The 20,573-nt window shown below is 34.7% G+C and overlaps 1 protein-coding gene across 2 annotated transcripts; it reads left to right on the top strand.

The window, feature by feature from the left end:
• Positions 1 to 222: 222 nt before the first annotated feature.
• Positions 223 to 19,867, top strand: CycY (cyclin Y). Of its 2 annotated transcripts, none has more exons than XM_089245838.1 (9): positions 223 to 428; positions 4,712 to 4,985; positions 7,563 to 7,637; positions 7,917 to 7,945; positions 9,158 to 9,346; positions 10,019 to 10,138; positions 11,124 to 11,290; positions 17,271 to 17,433; positions 17,900 to 19,867. In XM_089245838.1, the coding sequence occupies exons 2-9, from the start codon at positions 4,844 to 4,846 to the stop codon at positions 18,014 to 18,016; spliced, it is 1,002 nt and encodes a 333-aa protein (XP_089101964.1). In that variant the 5' UTR covers positions 223 to 428; positions 4,712 to 4,843; the 3' UTR covers positions 18,017 to 19,867. The 2 variants fall into 2 exon arrangements, with proteins under 2 accessions (XP_089101964.1, XP_089101965.1); XM_089245839.1 differs by having other exon boundaries at positions 302 to 498; positions 17,900 to 19,648.
• The last annotated feature ends 706 nt before the right edge of the window (positions 19,868 to 20,573 follow it).

Consider the following 20,573-nt stretch of genomic DNA (forward strand, 5'->3'; position numbering starts at 1 on the left):
TTTAGAAAGGGTGCCGAAATTGAGGTTGAAAATACGGGACACACGCCAAAAAAATAGTGCCAAATGTGATCAAACCATATTAAGCATTCAAACTGTCACCGTTAAGAAGTGTCACGATCCCTGAAGTTTATTTTTCAAAAATAACTTTAAAAAATATTTCATTATATTTTTGGATAACACTGTACAGTATTTTCAATGGTTTTTTTTTTTTTTTTTAAGTTGAGTAAGTGCCACGCCTCCGGAATAGAGCACGTAGCTGTACAATCGTCGTCCTTATCAGAAAATACTTGTTCGCTGATTGTAATGGAGATGTAGGTGCCGACTCCAATCGATGATGTCCAGTGGATATTGGAATGAAATCGTAAAAATAACATCACGATGTTTTGATTTCATCTCTCATTCGGAAGGAGACATTGACGGAGTCGTGAGTACGTCATTGTTGAAGTGATTCCCACATTAATATCATTTTCTTCGATATGCATATTAATTAAATCATGGGTAATTCCCAGTTACTTATTAATCATTTTTCGTTATCACCAGTTTCTTTTTTTTTCTCCGCTGTCTTTGTATATTGTGAATTCCTTTTGTGATTGGCGAATAGTATTCACCGTTTCCCATGTTGCATATATTGCGAAACATTTCTCTTGTAATTTATACAGCGTTTTTCCTCATTGCTCTGAATGGAGTTTCTACCCTTGAGCATTTTTTTGTTGTATTATGCAGTGATTTGATATCAGTGTTTTAAAATAGATTCATAATTATCATCAGTGGGGAATATGAAATGAATTAATTTGTTTGCTGCGAGTGAGGTCGAAAGTATTCGCTGTCACTGTGATTTTCTATCGGTGAATTAAAAGCGATGGTCGATACAATCATCAAAGAGATCAGAATTTTAGTAAAACACAACATTTTTTTCACTCACGCCCCCCCCCCCATATATATCTTAGATCTATGGCATCCTTGATGGGTTCTCTGTAGTGAATTTATAGTGTGAAATGAATTTGCCTTGGGCTGGAGCTCTGTCAACCCCTACCCCCTTGTGGAGTGTGCAATGATTTCACTCTACTTACTGCACACCAACTCTTGCCATAACATCATACAGCAATTCGCTTCAGATTTAACTGGGTCAAAAATTGCCATCTATTGGTGGTCGTCTCAGATTTGGTAGGGAAAGAACTTCTTGTCTGTGCTCTTTCCTGGAATTGAACAGCAGCCTTTGTTGTGGTATGTGCACATCTTACACTGCACTGGCCATGATTTCACTAGAGGGTGATACAAAAATTATGGTAATTTTAAAACAACCTCCTACATAAAGTGTTGTCAGCATACACTCACACTTTGTCCCCCCCCCCCCCCCAGGAAAGAGAAAGAAAAAAAACTGAAAGGTGACATTGACTCAAGAGCATGATATAGAATGTGAGGTGCTACCATCTACAGCACATTCGAGTCATAATATTACCACCACATATTTTTGACACCAACTGCATGCATCTACTTAAATATGGCAAGAGTACTGGCTATGAGTACTAATGGCTTCATGCTAATACAAGATGAACTGTAATAATTCTGAAAATGTATTACCCGTTACTATCGCAGGACAAACAAGATTACCAAATTTCTGAAATTGGGACAATTGTCAGCTTTCCAACCAACCAAGCATCATGGTGTGTTGACACCACTGCAACAGTATCATGACAACGTGAAAACTCACAAAATCAAATTTTCTGCCAAAATCCGGAGAAATTGTAACAAATCCGGAGAGTAGGAGGAACGATGAAGAATCCGGAGTCCCCCACCTAAATCCGGAGAGTTGGCAGGTCTACAAAAGTTATAATACTGATATGATAGCATTATCTGTGACTGTAATAAGCAGCATCTACTGTTAATAAGTTCTGGCATCTAATAATGTTCCTTTTTAAAACATTCTCACGTTTAGTAAAACTTATTTTCATAATCAAAGAAAATAAGGAAGCTAAAAAAGTTATATTGCTGTTCGGAATTTTTGTTCATAAACGTGGAGAAAAAGGTTGGCAAGGGCGCTCGATTAGCAGGTCCCCATTGGTATTCCTTTAATCTGCTTGTGGATATGTATCTATGTTTTCGTCCTGGACTGGAGTATGTTGTAAGGTTTTGGACACCATACCTACAGAGGGACATAGACTTGGTTGAAGGGGTGCAGAGAAGAGCTACGCGTGTCCTTATTGGCACACAGGGCTTGAATTATGAAGAGAGACTTCATTTTTTGAAAATGTTTACATTGGATGAAAGCAGGTGTCGGGGAGATATGATCGAAGTCCCGATGATGTAGATGGACCATGAACTTTTAGTACACCGCCAATCGACTGCTTTTACAAGGGGACACCAGTATCGATTGGTGAGGGACAATGCAAGGTTATGGTGTCGCAGGGAATTTTTCTCTAATAGGGTTGTTAATAAATGGAATAGCTTACCCCCGGAGGTAGTAAATTGTAACACAATTGACACATTTAAAAGAAATACAATAAACATGTTGGGGTAAATCGAGAAGCTATCCATTCTTAGAATAAGACAACCATAAGTATTCTTTATGGGCGTTGTATAATATTTTATCATGTGTATATATTGTTTATAATTTGTGTTAATTGCATTTATAATTGGGTTGCTGTATATTTGAAATATATGACATCCATATTTTTATGGGCATCTTTTTATCAGCCATCTCATTGGGCATTTTGCCTGTTGTGGCGTTGTATTTGTATTTTATCTTAAAGCTCATCAATTTTCTTATCGATGGTTATGAAACAGTCCAAACTTTTTTGTCCACATTTTCCATAGAAAAAAATGTATCCGAAATGTTTGTGCAGCCACTTTCACTTCAGACCGACGTAGCTTCTTTGCTCCGTCCAGATTTTTTTTCGTGAGCAGCGATGCTCATGCTGCGACTTTCTCAAATGTTGGGTACTAGATTTGAATGAGAAAAATTCCTTGCATATTGCCATTTATTGAACTGAAAAGACATTTCAGTTCACTATAAGCTGACTCATTTTCTCAGCACCACTGTGATTGATAGAAGTAAAGACGGTGATCCATCCGATTCTTTACATGCGAGAGATTGTGTAGAGGCTGATTGACATGCTAAAGTTGCACAACGGACTGCCCAAATACATCGTAGAGCCAGGGCAATGAGTTGGGAGGTGCAACTTATTGTGTAAATTTGTTGGATTCCCCCCTCCCCCCAAATTTGACAGAACAGAATTTTTCGTATTATTTGGCTCTTGGGGTTCCCTCTCCCCTTTCTATTGTGGCTCTACGCCTGTCAGGAATCTACAAGACTTCTAATTTGCAAAAGGTTGCCTTCCGAGATTAGTGATATTCTAGTGAAATTTATTTTTTTTAAAAATTTAAGGGAAAAAAGTGGGTCAAGATTCTTTTCTTTCCAATTGGTTGGTAATCTTTCCAAAATATGTACACTCACAGTGCACACAATAACCGATTGATAACTTTTACCAAAAAAAATCCCGGTTGTATGTCATACAACCAAGTATGATGACATAAATACAATGATAAAAGTAAATATGATTTACAGTTCTTCAACTGTGGCAGAGATGAATGGTCATTATACAATGTATGATGACCATTCTTCTGTTCGCCATTTGATTGAGCGGGACATAAGAAAACAGGACAACTAAACTGTGAATTTTTTTCTTCTGATTATCCGTAAACAGAATCTCCCCCCCCCCCCCCCCCCCGAGCAAAAATCCCTTGTTTTTCAACCATTGTGAGAAGTTTAAAAATTATGATACTTTTTATAATGCAGGATATGTTCTATGGATTCCCCTGTGAAAGACTTCCAGTTGAACTGTGAATATGGTCAGTTGAAAGAAACTAACCGTTAACTGAAGAAAATTATTATCATAATTTTTTTAGTTTATACATTCCTTCACTATGGAAAAGTTATTGTAAAAGCAGCACTACACGTACGTGGGTCAGAGCAGCTATTACAGCCCGAGTAGGACATACGAGCTGAGTACAGAAATGTTTGTCAATAAGGAATCCTTTTGAACTCCTGTGTAGTCTTGCAGACCCTCCTATCAGTCTAATGATAACTGATAGGGAAAGAATTAGCCTGGCTCAACGCTAATTTCAAATACACAAAAACAAAAAAACTTCCAATGAAAAAATTGAGATAACAAATCAAAGTCCTGATAAGTATAAACAAATTTTTTCCTATGTTATGATGATGGTCCGATCAGTATGCTTAGTGAAAGTGGTAACAATCCCAAGTGATAACATTATTCGTGATTCTAATAGACGACGTCTACAGTATATATCAGGACTTGACAAATCAGAAAAATATTTAGGCTCCATCCCAATTTTTTTGGCGCCAAACATGGTATTTTGCTCAAGCAAACCTGTCCTAAATGTTTTCTTTTAGTTTTCCCACATTAAATAATGTATGCAATCAGAAAATTTTGTGTCGCCCTTAAATTCCAATTTATAAAATTTTAGGTGTCAATACTGATGTTTTAGTTGCCATGGTGACCTGAAATTTATCCAGCCTTTATTTTTATATGTACTCCCAAGAAATTTAGTTGCCGCCAAATTTTTTTCCAATATGTCAATGTCTGTTGTATGTAGTTAGGGGGACCTTGAGAGAAGGGAAATTAAATATTTTTTGTGTAATACCTATTCCATGGTTTTTTATTACATTAATTTATGTTTCGCCTTGAAGTTACAGCACAAAAGAATGGAATATAAGGAGGAAGCATCTCTGCGAAGTTTGTTCTGATAAAACATCGAAGAACAACTGGATGGTGTATTTATAGAGCCTTGAGGTAAAGAATTCTATCATATTAGCTACAGCATGGGTAACAAGCCATCGTGCTGTTGGTGGTGTGCCTCCCGGCCGGGAGATCCAAAACTTGAGGACAGTTATTTCCCTAACGAGGTTTATCCCGATGAAAGTGTTTCTAATTTACAACACATCAGCGAGAGAGAGCCAGAAGGTAAATGAATGTGTCTTTACATCTTTTAAAATTCATTTTTCTTACTAAATTACTGTGTATTGTTTTGCATTAACAAACATGATTGCCGCTTATATACGAGTTTATTTTTTCAAACTTTTTCACTTTTTTTTTTTCAAAAAAAAAAACAACTTTCTTTTCAGCAGTTTCTGAATCTTTGGGATGAGCTCTGTCGAATAGGAGTATTTTTGGTAGAAGTTACACAGTGTAAAGTCAGTCGTTCCTATCAAAAGGGAACATAACAAAGCAGTTGTCCTATTGGTAGGATTTTTACAAAATGGCACATTTTTTCAGAAGTTCTTTCAGTCTCATTTTACTGTAGAAACTTTTGATAAAACAGACACACATGGAACCTAAAATTTTGCCTGTTAATGAGGGGTATCCATTAACGAGTGGTAAAATATATTGAGTTCCACCAATGTAATTCAAAAAAAGTGTCTGTGTTGGTGGAGGTGTTCATTACGGGAGGTTTTACTGTAGAATGATCATGTTTCGTATGTTAAAAGAGCAGCAAAGGTACCTGCTTTGGCTAGGTGAAACCTCGAATCAACAGGTGGCTAGAAATTTTCAGACTTAACTAGCTCCAATTTTAATCGTCAGTTGACATTTCCACTAATTTTCTTTCAAAATGGAACACTTCCAAAATTTAAATGCAGATATACTTTTTAAGTATGTGATTCAACAACTCCCTGTACATTCGCCCGGATAGTGAGAGATTGGTGGTTAAATTCCCCACAGAGGAATGTAAATTTTCTTTCTGAACTACATCCCGATCTCTGCTTGGTTATCCAGGCTTTCGTACGTTGTATGAATAGCAGAGAGTGACATAATTTCTTTCTATCAGCATTCATACATATGATTTAAGGAAGGAAAATGTCTTTCCTGTGTAGTTCAATGGTTGGAACACTCGCCCGGACAGTGAGAGATTGGTGGTTCGATTCTCCACAGAGGAATGTGAATTTTCTTTCCGAACTACATCCTGATCTCCACTTGGTTATCCAGGCTTTTGTACTTTGTATGAATATGTTAAGATTTTGAATTAGTAATGGCAGTATAGCAATATGGCATGGCAGAGTTGGTGTGTGGTGAAGTAGTAGATTTTGTGAGTTGTATTTCTTTCTTCAGTGGTGTTGGTCGGAGAAATGATCAGGTGGATTTTGCTGGGAACTCTGTTGGAGAAAAATTTCTAAGGCCAAGATTACACTATAAAAGTATCATAAAAGTTCTTTTTATTAAACTTTAACAATTCAACGAATTAGCTATTATTGGTTACATTCAATAGAGTATAACCAAATAAGCATGTTGGTTTTTTTTTCTTTCAAGTTTTGTAAAAGATTTTTTTATCAAACTTATATAGTGTAATCCCGGTGTATAGTTGTGGAGAAATGACATCAATCAGATTGATAATTGGCACAAAAAAAGGAAGAAAAACTTTGAAAAGGGAGTGTGTTCAAAAGATGAAAATGAAAAAAAAAAAAAGAAGCCAGGTGGAAAGAGTTTGATGAAGCAGTTTGATTTAAGATTCAATAAGATTCTTGAGCTGTAGGTCGCGACACACCTGATACGCAAGTGCTTCTCAGATGAGTTGTACAACTCTACTAACAATCAGGGATTCGTGGAGTCACGTCCTAAGCTTTACTTGTGGGAGCTTCTTTGATGAGTCGTGTTTGGATGCATTTATTGCTGCACTGGTTTCACTAATTTCAGAAAAACAAGCAGTTCCATGGGTCACGAAGCTGATCTTCCTGTTCTTTTTTGGTTGCAAGCTGAGAAAGGTTAAGAACCCCTGCTCTACAATTTACAAGGTGGTGGGGGGGGGGGGGGGGACTAGCCTCACACAAAATAGATTTGTATACTTTTATGTCTTAAATTTATAGGGATTTTTTTTGTCTGTTTTAATCAAGATTCTCGATAGCGATACAACTCCGGTTAATTATGGTTTTACTGTAATGCCTTTCAATCACTAAATGATTAATAATATAACGTCTCCAATAATAAAGCAATAAACAATACGAAAAAAGATTACCAACTTAAAAATGTTTGGAATTTCAGGTGTGGAAAAGGCATCTATTACTTGTATTTTTAGGCTACCATCCATTATTCTTATTGAGTTTCCTGTTGATTTTTTATTAAAATATTTTATCAATTTTAAGTAATTGGACTAAAAAAATCTGACCTAGTGGTAGTAAAGATTGGCCTATACTATGTGCTGCGTAGTAATTAATGGACATTCATTATTTACCAAATTCGATCTTCTATGTATTTGCCAAATGAAACATTTTGTTGCGCTTTTACACAATGGTAACTGCTTCTTGTATTTGTGCTTATGTATCAAACTGACCAAGTTCTATATTGGACCATGAGGTGATTTGTAAGAAAACAAAAATATGTTGTGTTGTTAATGAACTAACTAAAATTTAGTTGTAGCTAAATGTTAATCAAAGGAGAAAAGTATTGAGACGTATTGAGTATTGAGTATATTGAAGATCAATTGTTTGGTTACTACATTATTATTTTTTTTCTAATAATGATTATTTTCGCTTTAATTTTGCTACATAGATTATGAGGAAGATCCTTCTACCCACCCTACAGCTGGTCCACTATTCATGCAAAGATCCAGGAGTGATATGCGATGTGAGTTTTGCGTTGCTGTTTCTTCTACGTGGTTTGGGTTTTTTTTTTTTTTTTTCCTTCTCCCAATTTCAGAATATAGCCTATGTGTTCCTTCAAAAATATTAAATTTATGAAAATATATTAATAAATTAGATTGCTAAACTTTTTTTTTTGATATGGTAAAACTAATTTCACATTTTTATATGAAACGTTTTTTTAGATGAATTTCCAGAAGTGAAATCAAACATTCTTGTATTATATTTAGTCATTTCAATATTAACAAAAAGGTTTTTTTTACAGACTTTCGAGACAAAAGAAGTCAAAGCAATGTGAGTAACCTTTTATGCAAAAAAATCACATATTTGAGTAAAACTTGTAAATTCTCAATTCAAAGTTATTTGACAGGTTTATTCTATTTCAAAACACAGTGAAATTTATATGGCACAATGTCTTCATTAGAGGAAAGGTTGTATACATTAAAAAAACAGTATTTCAACTGAAATAAAATATCATCTTCATAGATTCACAAAAGATTAAGTAATTATGATGTAAGTCTTTAAAAAATGTGTAATCAGTATATGTCCAAAAATTACTTTTTCAATGTCTTTTATGAGATTTTAACCCTTTACATATAATCGAACTGTAAATGAGTTTTTATATCTTTCTCATATTTAACTGCACTAAATTATTACATTTTGAATGTATATACTAGATAATTCCCATTCCCCCTAATTCAGTCATTTCAGAGCTGCCTACTCACTACATGTACGTGGACTCTTCTTGGGGTCATAAATAAATACGCTCAGCTGTTGCTTTTCCTTTTTTATTTCCATCCAGACACAAACCCATTGAGACCACAGCCTTCCACTATACAAGATTTTGAAGGCGTGGCATGAGTGTTTTTGGTGGTGAACTATGGTACTCTGAACTGTCCTCCTGAATAGCTGTTTCTTTGCTTGTTTCATAAATCAGCATGTTTGTATGATACAGATGTTTAATAAATTACTCAAGAATGTACAGTGTAGATGCACTTTCAGTCCAAGAATTTTCTTGGTGTTGGGGAGTTTACTTTTCACCCCCTCTCCTTCTCATCGGAGGAGGGTGCTATTATGTTTCTATATTCAAGTGTAAATTTTAAAAAAAAAAACCCATAATATGCCCATTGTGTACACAAGTGAAGAAAGGTAATTAACACTGGCAAAATCATCATACAAGACGTAATTGTGGAGATTAAAAAATGGCTCCTTTAGTAACCATAATTGAAAGGAAGTGCCACAATCAGTTGATCTTTTTCATGCTCATTGAGTTGTTCTATTATATGTGATGTTTTATTTGTATAAATGCATGAAAATATATCTTGCCTCACATTTATAAATATTTGGTGGGGTAGTCTCTTCTTTTTTTTTTCTTTTTTTTTGAGTTTTGTAAAAAAGTTTAAGATATTTTTATGATATTCGTAGGACATTCGGGTATAAGTTTGTAATAATATAGTCAATATTTTTTTCATGTTCTTAATGTTCATTATTCATATATTGTTGCAGCTTCTTGGTTCGAGACCACTGAAAAAATCCAGTTCATGTTCCACCATATATTTGGACGATAGTACAGTTAGCCAACCTAATTTGAAAAACACCATAAAATGTGTTACTTTAGCCATATATTACCACATTAGAAATAGGACTTCGAATAGGATATTGGATATATTTGATGAGAAATTGCATCCCTTGTCTGTAAGTTGAAAAAAAACATTTATTTTCAATTTTTTATTTCTAATTTTAATGATTTTTTCCTCCCAATGTTGTTTTATGATGTTTCTTCATTACTCTTATCATATTTTTATTTTTTTTTAAATTTTAAATACTTGTTTTCCACTCTTGCATAGTTTTTTTTTTACATTTTGCATGATGGTATTATACAAATTTATATTTATTATAATGATTTCATGTAATTTTTTTTTTTTCAAATTTATCTATAAATAATCAAAGGGATGTAAAAAAAATATCATGCAACCCACAAGTCAATATATGACTCACTTCAATCAGATTATCCGAAATACCAGCACTTTTTCCCCTCGTGTTAAATAAATTGATGCCTTCAAAAATGCAATGCAGTTTCTCCCTATAATTGCTCGATTGAACTTTTGTCAATTGTTATGCTTCTTCTTCCCGGTACTCTTCTGATTTCAAGATGTAAATTACATCTTGAAATCATCCAAAAAGTTGAATAACTGAAAAAAACTAGTGTTAAAAAAATAATTGTTAATTAAATAAATGCAAAAATGGGCTAGTTGTAGTTCATGTAGCTTTTGAGCAACTAAAATGAATGTCTTAGTTGAACATAAAAGTGGTCTTAACACACTTTTTTTGTAACTTGATAGTCAAATTTGAATCTCTTGATTGCAGAAAGAAAAGGTACCTGATGACTATCACAAGCATGATCCTGATCATAGAACCATATACAGGTTGGTCAGGACCTTGTTTAATGCTGCACAGCTGTCTGCAGAGTGTGCCATAATCACACTGGTTTGTAATTTGTTATGTTTTTGTGGTCTTATTATTGTTTGTATTAAAAAAATTCCTGTGTTTAAATTTGTTTTTAATTTAGCCAATCCGTACACTACGTGCAATTCAAAATCTATTATTGGGTCCAAACACATACATGTACTTATCATTCTTTGTCATAGTCATTTTTTTTCCACCCCACGTTTTTAACGTCATAGAACAAACTTTTATGAATACTCCACATAAAATTAAATCACCTAGCTGCACAGCTGGTTCAGCGCTATAGGCCCAGAACACACAGCTATCATCATCTTTCTTCAAGATTGGATTTGCTTGATTTTCTTTTTTCTTTATGTTAGCCAAAATGATGCCATGGAAAATTGTTTGGATTCGTTGTTGAATGTATGAATTGATCATAATTATTTTTAATAAATCAAACATGTTTCATTACCAGACTAGATGTAACTAAAAACAATTTCTTTTCTCTGAAAGAGGTTTTAAAAAGCACATGCGAAAGCTTTAATTTTTGTGAATGTCAATGAACTTTTTTGGAATTTTCATTGTGCCCACAATTTAAAAGAGCCTAGTGCAGAGAGATTCCTAACATTTTAGTTCATGTGGAACCCTTGATGGTTACATGACTGTTTCACAAAACTCAAACTTGAATATATCCAGTGATACAGATATTTTTTATTTCACTTCTAACAAAACACCTTTTGACACTACAGGACCCTAGAAAAACGCTCATGGAATACTATGGTATAGTTTATCAGTCTTGTTTCTGAATAGTGTTGTCTTGAATATTTCTGGAAATTCCACAAACAAGATTGCCAATCATCAATCTACAGTTTTTCTTTCTCCTTTTTTTATTCTTTTACTCCAACTTAAAACAACTAGTTGAAAAAAGCAAAATGTTTATCTATGTGACCCGTTTTAAATAGTTTTTTTTGTTCCAACATTTAATTCATAGGTTTTTTTTATTAAGTTCTGCGTATAATTGTTTCAGGTGTATTTGGAGAGGCTTCTCACCTATGCTGAACTTGATGTAGTTCCCAGTACATGGAAGCGTCTTGTTTTAGGAGCGATCCTTCTAGCTTCAAAAGTCTGGGATGATCAGGCTGTATGGAATGTAGATTATTGTCAGATACTGAAAGATATACCAGTAGAAGATATGTAAGTAAAAAGATTATTTTGAGTTAATAAAATTATTTCTAACTAGCTATAATACCCGGCTCTGCCTGGGTTTTTTTTCAATGAGGCTTTTTGGATCACGTGATATCTCTTTCTTTGAGGGACATACAAACTGTGTCTAAGGTAACGAATATGAAGACTTCCTGCACGACTTATGAAAGTAACAAATGCAAATTTAAAGAAACATAGAAATGAATATATATTTTTCCGTTTTCTTAAGGGGCGCTAGGTATTTAGATTTTCCCCCCTCTTGAGCTTCAAGTTACGCATCTGCCTGTTTCTGCTTCAAAGTTTTTTTGACACTTCAATATCTGTCATTGGGGAAAATAATTTGCATAATTTAAAAATTGCATAACGATACATATGACTATAAATATAAATACAGTAAACCTGCCATCTAAATTGGACACCTATTACCATTAAAAGCTGTGGAATTTCTTTAATGTACTTTACGGACCCATTATTAATTTTAAAGCATTCTAAACTATATGAATTTATGCATTTGAATATCGAAAGACAATACTGAGACATTAATTTTCATGCTTGAGGAGATATAAATAAAAAGTTGAAATCAATGTTATTGCATATATATTCAACTCAAAAGTAGGTCCAGCTAATTACTTCATATTTAATTTTCTGGGCTTCGTATTCTAAGCGAACTCAATATTTCAAAAACCGAGAATTCAATGCAATTTTTTAAATTATTGATGTGTCAGAAAACCCCCACTAAATTTCCGCATTTCTATAGTAAACAGCAATTTTAACACTGATTTCTATGGAGATCATCCTTTTGCCTTACCCTCAAAGTGATGCTGATGATGGTGTCTATTCGAAAGCTCTTATTACTGGAAGGATTGAAAAAAGTGGCAAACCATTATAAAGGCGTAAACTATTATACATATATGTACAGCATTGAAGAAGTAACAAACATTGTAAAGGCATATACACATCTGAAACGCATTGCTAGAGAACCACGGTAACCAAAGTAAACATTCCGAAAGTGATTGTTGAGGCCCAAAAACCATTGTTTCCCGACAGCTTTTTGCCCTGCTCTGATGAAATTTTAAAGTAGTCTATCGTTCATGTTGGGTCCCATTTGGTATATATGCAAAATTTGGTGACGATCGATGTAAAATTGGAGATTTGTATAGAGAACATGCACACACGCAGAAAATCAATTTTATATATATAGATTTAAATTTTTTCTATTAAAATAAGAAAAATCTACATGTATTGAGAGTATGTAAATGATATGTGAAATTAAAAAAATATGGTCTATACCCTATCTGTATCTTCCTCTAAATATTCGGAGAAAAACTATACTTCTTTTCATAGGGGGAACGCAGATAATACTAAACTTTCCCTTATATTGTACTGAACCACAATTAATTTCCTTATAAATCTTATTCACACAATCATAGACTTCACAGTTCTCTGTTTGGCTGTCACTGCAAAATTGCCACACAAAAGACAGTTTCGGTAACTGTATATGTCACATATTATAGCTAATGTTTTAAGTCTAAGCACTTAGCAAACTGGTCATACTTCAGGCATTAGCCATGACATAGCAATACCACAAAGTTACGAAATAGTCTCTTAGGAAAATTATAATGACTTAAGTTCATTTCTACATTACTTATGATTATAAAATTATTAAAATGATTGAATTATTTTTGATTGAAAGTTATTGTGATTCTGATGAGTTCATAAAATCTTTGAAGAACTTGTCTGAGGGCACAATGCATTTTCAGAATTAGTTTTTTAACAGCAAGACATTTTTTTTTTTTTGTTATTTTTATTTCTTATCTTGAGGCTGTGATCGTAAGAATCAGTATGCTTCATGTATGGGCAAGCAAACACCATATGCAATACAATGTTTGATAGCACCGTGGTCTATCAAAAGAAGTAAGTTGCTTGTGTTGAAACAGTGTAGTTATCAGTTTTTGCTTCTATCCATAAAGGCAAGGAAATAAATTTCAAAGTGCATTGGAATTGTCAAGGCAAAAGGAGGATCCTGATGCATTTTCAATAAATAATACCATTCAAAGGTACTTTTTTGAGATTAGCAGGGGTGCAAGAGCTGCGCCAAACTGCACCAAAACGGTTCTCTTGCTACATGGTGTGCCAATTCTTGTTTGTGGTTCGCGGAGGTACCGCTAATGCACTGTAGTATATCAAATACCCGGAATTTTGGAAAAAGAAGCATGAAAATTTTGTTCACAGGACACGTTCTTTCCGAGACAAGGAAAAATATATGGAGTGGGAAAACTTCAATTATTTTCACTTCCCTCCACCTACCACAATCGCGCTATCTCGTCACCTTGGAAAGTAGTTGTACTACTTTGAAGTAGTCCAGTCCTGTACCGTTATTGGTGTAACCTGCAGTCTATCAAAGTCCCTGAATGAATATGCCAAATTTTCTGATTTCTGAGAGTGTTTTTTTATCCGTGTTGTGTACTGAAAGTAACGGTAATTTCGCCGCTACCAACCTGCGTTCAAAAACAGCATATCTACGCCATAAATTTGCTTTATATCCCACAATATTGCACATGCGCCTTTGCGAAGAATTGAAAAGGGGATTGGTTTACTCGTTTAAATTACTGAAATTTTTCCAAGATCATTGGGAAAAAATGGGATCTGTAAAAACTCCAGCTAAAATATCCGTAGTTTTGTCGTCTAGCCACTATGTGGTCGTGTGGTTATCATCAGCAGTTGCAGATCGTGGCAATTTCACATCGCCAGGGCCGTATCTATGTTTTTGCCGCCTGTGGGCTATATAAATTCTGCCCCCCCCCTCCTATTTCAGTCTAACCTTTTTACCCCTGTCCACCCTCCCATGCCATTACTAATAAATCAAACACAAATAAGTGGTACTGTATATAGTTGCTCCGAAATTTTACTTTTCTGTCTTGTATTCGTATCCTTCCTATGCATGATTGCCATGTAACGGGGGGGGGGGGTGCTCAACCTCTGCCCCTCAGGCAGTGTACACATCGATGAAAAACACTGATAAATTTAATTCGAGTGTATGGTGCATACATTCGAATATGAAGGTATATCAGCACCAATCAAATGTAGTTTCTGTGTACTTGGTCTAGCAAAAATATTTGATATTTACTTACTTTGTTTTTGTCAGGAAAGTGTAAAATGAAGAGGAGCTTTTTTTCCATTTTGTTAGTAATCCTGCGTTTATAGCCAAATGTAGTTTTGTAATACTGTACACAATTCACAAAAAGGTGGGTTCTGGCAAGCTCCACATTTGTCCTTTTTCTTCAGAAAAACGTCACATGAGGAGAGCTGACCGCCTACCATGACCAGTCCACCTACCACATTCTGTACCATGAATTTCTTTATATTCCAACTAGTGACTTTAAACGGATGTTGTTCTGAATTAACCAGCTTCATCCCATTTCAGTTCTCCAACAAGTTTAAAAAATCATATTGTAATCGAATTCATCTAATTTATAGCCACTACATCCATTCGATTATAGCTACAGTTAGTTCTCCGCCTTATTAGGCCAACTACACACTGTTTCTATCCCCCAAATGGTCAACCATAGCCACTCTCAAATGACTCTCATAAAAACCCCGAGCCAATAAAAGATTATTTGTTGCAGAAGATTCTGTCTCATATGGCGGGTGCTGTTAAAATCAGTAGAATGTTCTGCCTTTTTATTTTCAAAGAGAGCTGGGAAGTGTGCAGCAACCTCCAGTCATGTAAACCCTTTGTTTTTTTCTTCCTGAACATTGTACCAACACCCTCCATAGATATCCCTCCAAAGAAGATAACCTCCACTTCTTTAGGGATGTTGGCTGAACTCTTGTCTTTTTTTCCAACACCTTCAGTAATCTAAAATGAGTGCTGGACGTCTACTCACTCTCCCACCTTTACTTGTGACAATAATATTTGTGAAGGCAGCACTCTGTAAATAGGAAGTTTAGACAACCATATATTTTCTGCTTCAACAGCAGTCTGCGTGGAAAAAACACAAAAAAAACAAGAACAAACAATATAGTTTAATAATTATGTTATCTACGATAAAAATGACACATGACACTTCCACATGTTTACAAAACATGAATTAAAAAAAAAAATAATTCTCCCCTCTTTCTATACTCCAAAATTTGCCGCCCTGGGCTATAGCCCCCCCCCCCCCCCCGGGCCAGCTCGAGGAAAAAAAATCAGCGATGCCCAATATAGCTGCACGGTCTGCCCCTGCATTGGTGAGGGAGGGGCAAGCTCTTAACAGTCAATGGAAGGAATTCGTACTAAAGCATGCTCATTTTACATAACTTCTGTGAGAAAACTATTATATATAAATGTCCTATCTTTCCAAAACATGTTGGAGAGAATGAAATGTTTGTACCCCCTCATGTGCATTGCTGGGATGGTACAGTACTCCTTCACGTATTGCTGGGATGTTGCTTAACATTGTATCACCAACAGAACTATCAATTATGGGGGATGAATGGGTTGCACTACAATGCAAAGAATTACAAGAAGTGAAATTGGTTCAGAGAATACAGATATTGGGAGACATTCAAACTTTGTAACCTTGAAAGCAGCCCAAAGTTCAAAATTTTACCAGTTTTGGTGAAGGCTTTTTTATCTTTAACACATGGTAATGCATACAGTGAAAGAGAGTTCAGTGTTAACAAAAGTATGTTTGAACAGTGAAAAATCTGTTCATCCAATGCTTTTGGCAAAATTTTTGGCATTTCACAGAAACATTACTCCTTATATTGCAGATATAGTTAGTTTTTAGTTCTGCTCTATTTTCAAAATTTCTGCTCCAAAAATGAAAGTTTGCTGCTCCAAAATGGATGAGGAGCACTTGCACCCCTGGATTAGCAATAATCCATGCATTAAGTAGAGTGCGTTAATATCAAAACAATATTCAAAAATTGAAGTTTTAAGTCAAATCTTGATTCCAAAAGGTTTAATGGTTCTACTCGATTTATGAATCTGGCAGTTTTCATCATTATTCATTTCCTTAGCTTATACTTTAAGTATCTCAAAAATCTGCTTAGCTTGGCCACTTATGGTGTTCTGATTGCAGTCAATCAGTACACAGTAAGTGGTTATCACTCCATAATTAACCCTTTTCGGCACGGTGTTCCCATAGCAGGGTTTAAGCTACGGTCGCAATTTTCGCAAAATGCGAAAAAAGTAGTAGCCACTTTCGCAAAAATGCGTACATGAGGTACACAACGAGTATACATCCAACCATCAATCATTACATTAGGTGTCATTCAAGTATTACGTCAGCATCGGGGGGGGGGGGGGTTGAAGGTTGCTGCCGTTATCAACCACCCTTTTTGAAGGTATGGAATATTCTAAGCTGCTGACGAAATTTTGCTGACAAGGGGGGGGGGGGTCAAAAATGGCTAAAAATCTGCTGACGTAATACTTGAATGGCCCCTTAGCATTGTAGCATTTTGCTAAAGCTTTTCCCCCTCATTTTCGCTTTTTTGCAAAAGGAATTTTTTATCCAGCTTAAACCCTGTCCCATAGTGAGACCACCTGTTCACATTGTTTTCTATGGGTTTTGGAAAATTGTCTGTGCCGCAAAGGATTAAAGCATCATTTCTCTCTCAGCAATAAATCAATAATGCATATAATTTATACTTAAATTCATTCTGAAGTTGAGGTATTATTGTATTTATACACAGCCTTCTTGAATTACTTATTTAGAACTTGATAAATCTATTTTTAATTTTTATCTCCCCTACTTACGTAAGTACGGAAAAGTATTATTTTAGAGTTCATGAAACTTCTACATTCTTACATTCATTTGAATGAAGGAATACAGCTAATGTCGGTTGATTTGTTCTCTGTTGATGCTTCTCGAAGACAAAATCAGTAAAATCGTAACAATCGCACACAACATTTGATTAGTCGATCAAACATTTAGTTTTGAATGATGCTTCCCCCTCAAAATAGTGTTTGTTTCATTTGTAGGAATGAGCTGGAGAGGCAGTTTCTTGAACTGCTGCAGTTTAACATTAATGTTCCTGCCAGTGTTTACGCTAAGTATTATTTTGATCTAAGGACTTTAGCTGATCAAAATGATCTAACATTTCCTGCTGAACCCTTGAGTAAAGACCGGGCTCAAAAACTTGAAGTGAGTATTGAATATGTTAATCTATATATATATAACTATTACTATGATCTTTGATAATATTGCATTAACATCTGATAATTTTGCTTCTAGCGAAAAGGAATAGTCGAATATGAGTGAATTCTATATAAGTTGCATGCATTGTACAATAATAATGTGGGTTTATAAACACATTTTTTACCATTACATATATTTATTTCCTAAAATTTTCATTCATTCTAAAAGGTGAACATGATAAAAAAAAATTACTAGGTTTTAGAAATCTGCAAACAGAAATCGTGCTGAAAAAGTTGGTTTCCAAATAAAAAAGTGTTACAGTAACATTTTCCATATACCCTGTTTCTTTCCCCCCCCCCCCTTTTGACCTACACATACCAGTTTATGATTCAAATGAACTTTCAGTTGCTGATGAATGCTAATTCATTGTGTGTAGCAGTCATATCCTAATTATATTTGTGTTTATTTTTAGGCCATGTCCTTAGTTTTTTCAGACAAACTTGTAGATTTGCAAAAGAACGGCTTCAGGAGGTGGTCAAGTTTAGATAATATGACCATTCCTCACAAAAGTGCTGCAATTCTGTCCTGACATCAAGCGCTGTATATGGTGATTGTCGTCCTTGGTTTAGCTCAGGTGCTTCCTCGACTGTTCTGTGGAAGTAGTACTCTCTGTGATCTAAGATTTCGATTTTGGTGCAAGTATGGACAGGAGAGAGAAAAAAAGATTTTCTTCCACACCTTTTATTTAGTTTAATTTTGTGCGTATGTGCTTCGAGCATTTCTGATACCATCCATGTCCTTGACACATCATGCCAACGCTGACTTAGAAGTTGCAGCTCACTCTCCGGTAGGAATTTCATTTGCATATTTCATAACTTGCGCCATCGTAATGAGCCATTGTGTTGTTCACTGGAAAGTGTGTATTTTTGACAATTTTTTTTCTTTGAACCACAAGTCTTTCTTACATTTTGTAATGCTTTTTTTTTTATAAACATGTGCCATGAATTTCTTTTTACATACAAATCATCTCATATCTATGTAAGTGTGTGGCCATAGCATAAGTATGTTATGGTCATGTATTCTTTCGTTTGCTTTCGGATAAAATTCATAAGATTGCATAGGGGGGAGGGTTAACGTGTTTTGCATTGTAGGTTTTATTTTCTCCAGATATTTATCAGAGATATTAACTAATGTTTTAACAAGGGAGTAGGGTTTGGTAAAATATTTTGTTAGTCACACAAGAATCTTCTTTCTAATAACTTATTTATTAAGCAACATTACTTGAAGGAATTGATATACTCATTATTTCTATCATATCCAGAGAGAAGTGGTACATTTTGATATGAATTAAATTTGTTAAACTTGATTTGGTCGATTTGTAGAAAATTGTGTTAGCATTTGATTTTTCTATTTTTCCCCCATTATACATTTGAATGCTTTTTCAAGTATAAACCATGTTTATATATCATTTTTATTTTTGCATCGTGCATATAATGTTATTCATATGTGTTCAGCGTGTTTCATGAAGTAAGCAATCGGCTTATCTGTGCTTAATGATACAAATGCTTTGTTAAAATGTTTCATTTAGGCTTTTCGTCATTCTTTCAGTTGGTATAACTGCATATTTTGACACAAGTGATCTGAATATTTTCTCTGAACCGACTACTGCTACTTGATGTTAATAGCTAGGTATCTATTCATGATTCTGACAAAAAGCCTGTGTTTTTTTCAAATTAGACATCAAACAGTTATTTGCAGGGAAAATGCTTTGTTAAATAATTGTTGTAATAATTATTATGATCGGAGAGCGATCTTTCACACAGCTATGTCCTACTGTTGTCAGAAAAGTTCCAGGACTGAACTTATAGAATAGAACTTGTAAAACCGTTCATATAATTTATCAGCTAATGTTCCTAGCTAAATCTTGTCAAAGTAGTCATTGTGCCTTTATTCAAATATCCATGGCGCATATTAAATCCCCAGCATAAAAAAAGTGTAATCTATGTTGTCTTGGTTTTCAATAGTTGTTGCTTTATTTTTTAGAGGTTAGGGAGCCATGACCTTGGCGTTTGACTCTTTTATGCTCTGTTTGAGGGCGATAATAGCAGCGCAACTTTTATCTTTGTTGATGTTCAACTGAAATGAGGAATCAGATCTGGCCTTTTAAATTAAATTTGCTACTAGCCAAACATTGTGTTGCTAAGCTGTCAAGAATTCTTTCAAAAAAAAAATTCAGTCCTGGCATTTCTCTAATAATGGTTTCAATAACAATGCTCTAACATAGCTGCCAAGTCTCCCGAATTTTCCGGGAATCTCCCGAATTTTAGCTTCATCCCTCGACCTCCCGAAAAGTTCTTAAATCTCCCGAAATTTTACGAAAATCAAAAAAATCCCTCTAATTGTCCCTAAAAATTCTCTACTTCATTAAAAAAAATCCCCGCTTATGAAAACAATCCTTAAGGAATTTCTTGTGGGGCATGAAGCCTCTTTTTTTTTTTCTCCTTTCGAAATGATTTCAAACGTCATATAAATGGGGAAATTCCCCATTTTACAAACCCTCTGATGGTAACAAGAAAGTTGTTTGTCTTATCATGCAGGGAAATAGCTTAGCAGCCAATAGTCCTGGATAATAATTTATTATAGTGACGCGCATATGGTCAAAATTTCTTTTGTTGAAGTTACGTACGTGCAATATAACAAAACATGAATACTGATAAGCAAAAACATAGTTAATAAATTTTCAAGATACTTATTCCGATGAATTTCCTTTCATCAAACGTTCCAGAAGAGGGCCGACTTTTCCTTTTTTGTACAAGTTGTGTTACTGACATAAACATCGGTCATGGTGGAAAGACTGACATCATCACCCATGTGAAATGAAAAAAAACATCAAGCAAGTGTCTCCAGAGTCAGTGTTCTTCAAAAATTGACACTCTTTCCCTTCATCTTCCGATGATTTTGGGGTCATTCGCGCAGAATGTTTGTTCACAGCGTTTCTGATTGAACACAGTATTTATTTATTTTTTTAGATCACCATTTTGAAGTTTTGGCGTCCAATTTCACTTGTTTTTTGCGTAGAGATTTTATTCCCAAGGGTTTAACTTCCATGTGTGTAAAATCCCTATTTTAATTTGACTTCAGTTTTT

Source organism: Pholcus phalangioides, unplaced genomic scaffold (genome assembly GCF_987345545.1).
Source record: "Pholcus phalangioides strain wild (caught in Gottingen) unplaced genomic scaffold, Ppha-v1.0 ptg000016l_1, whole genome shotgun sequence".
Taxonomy (NCBI): Eukaryota; Metazoa; Arthropoda; class Arachnida; order Araneae; family Pholcidae; genus Pholcus; species Pholcus phalangioides.

What these genes read in the sequence shown, in the direction of transcription:
- CycY (XM_089245838.1), top strand. Translation starts at nt 4,844, where the DNA reads ATGGGTAACAAGCCATCGTGCTGTTGGTGGTGTGCCTCCCGGCCGGGA. An exon ending in ACAAAAGAAGTCAAAGCAAT is followed by an intron (nt 7,946 to 9,157) that starts GTGAGTAACCTT and finishes ATATTGTTGCAG; the next exon opens with CTTCTTGGTTCGAGACCACT. An exon ending in AGTGTGCCATAATCACACTG is followed by an intron (nt 10,139 to 11,123) that starts GTTTGTAATTTG and finishes TAATTGTTTCAG; the next exon opens with GTGTATTTGGAGAGGCTTCT.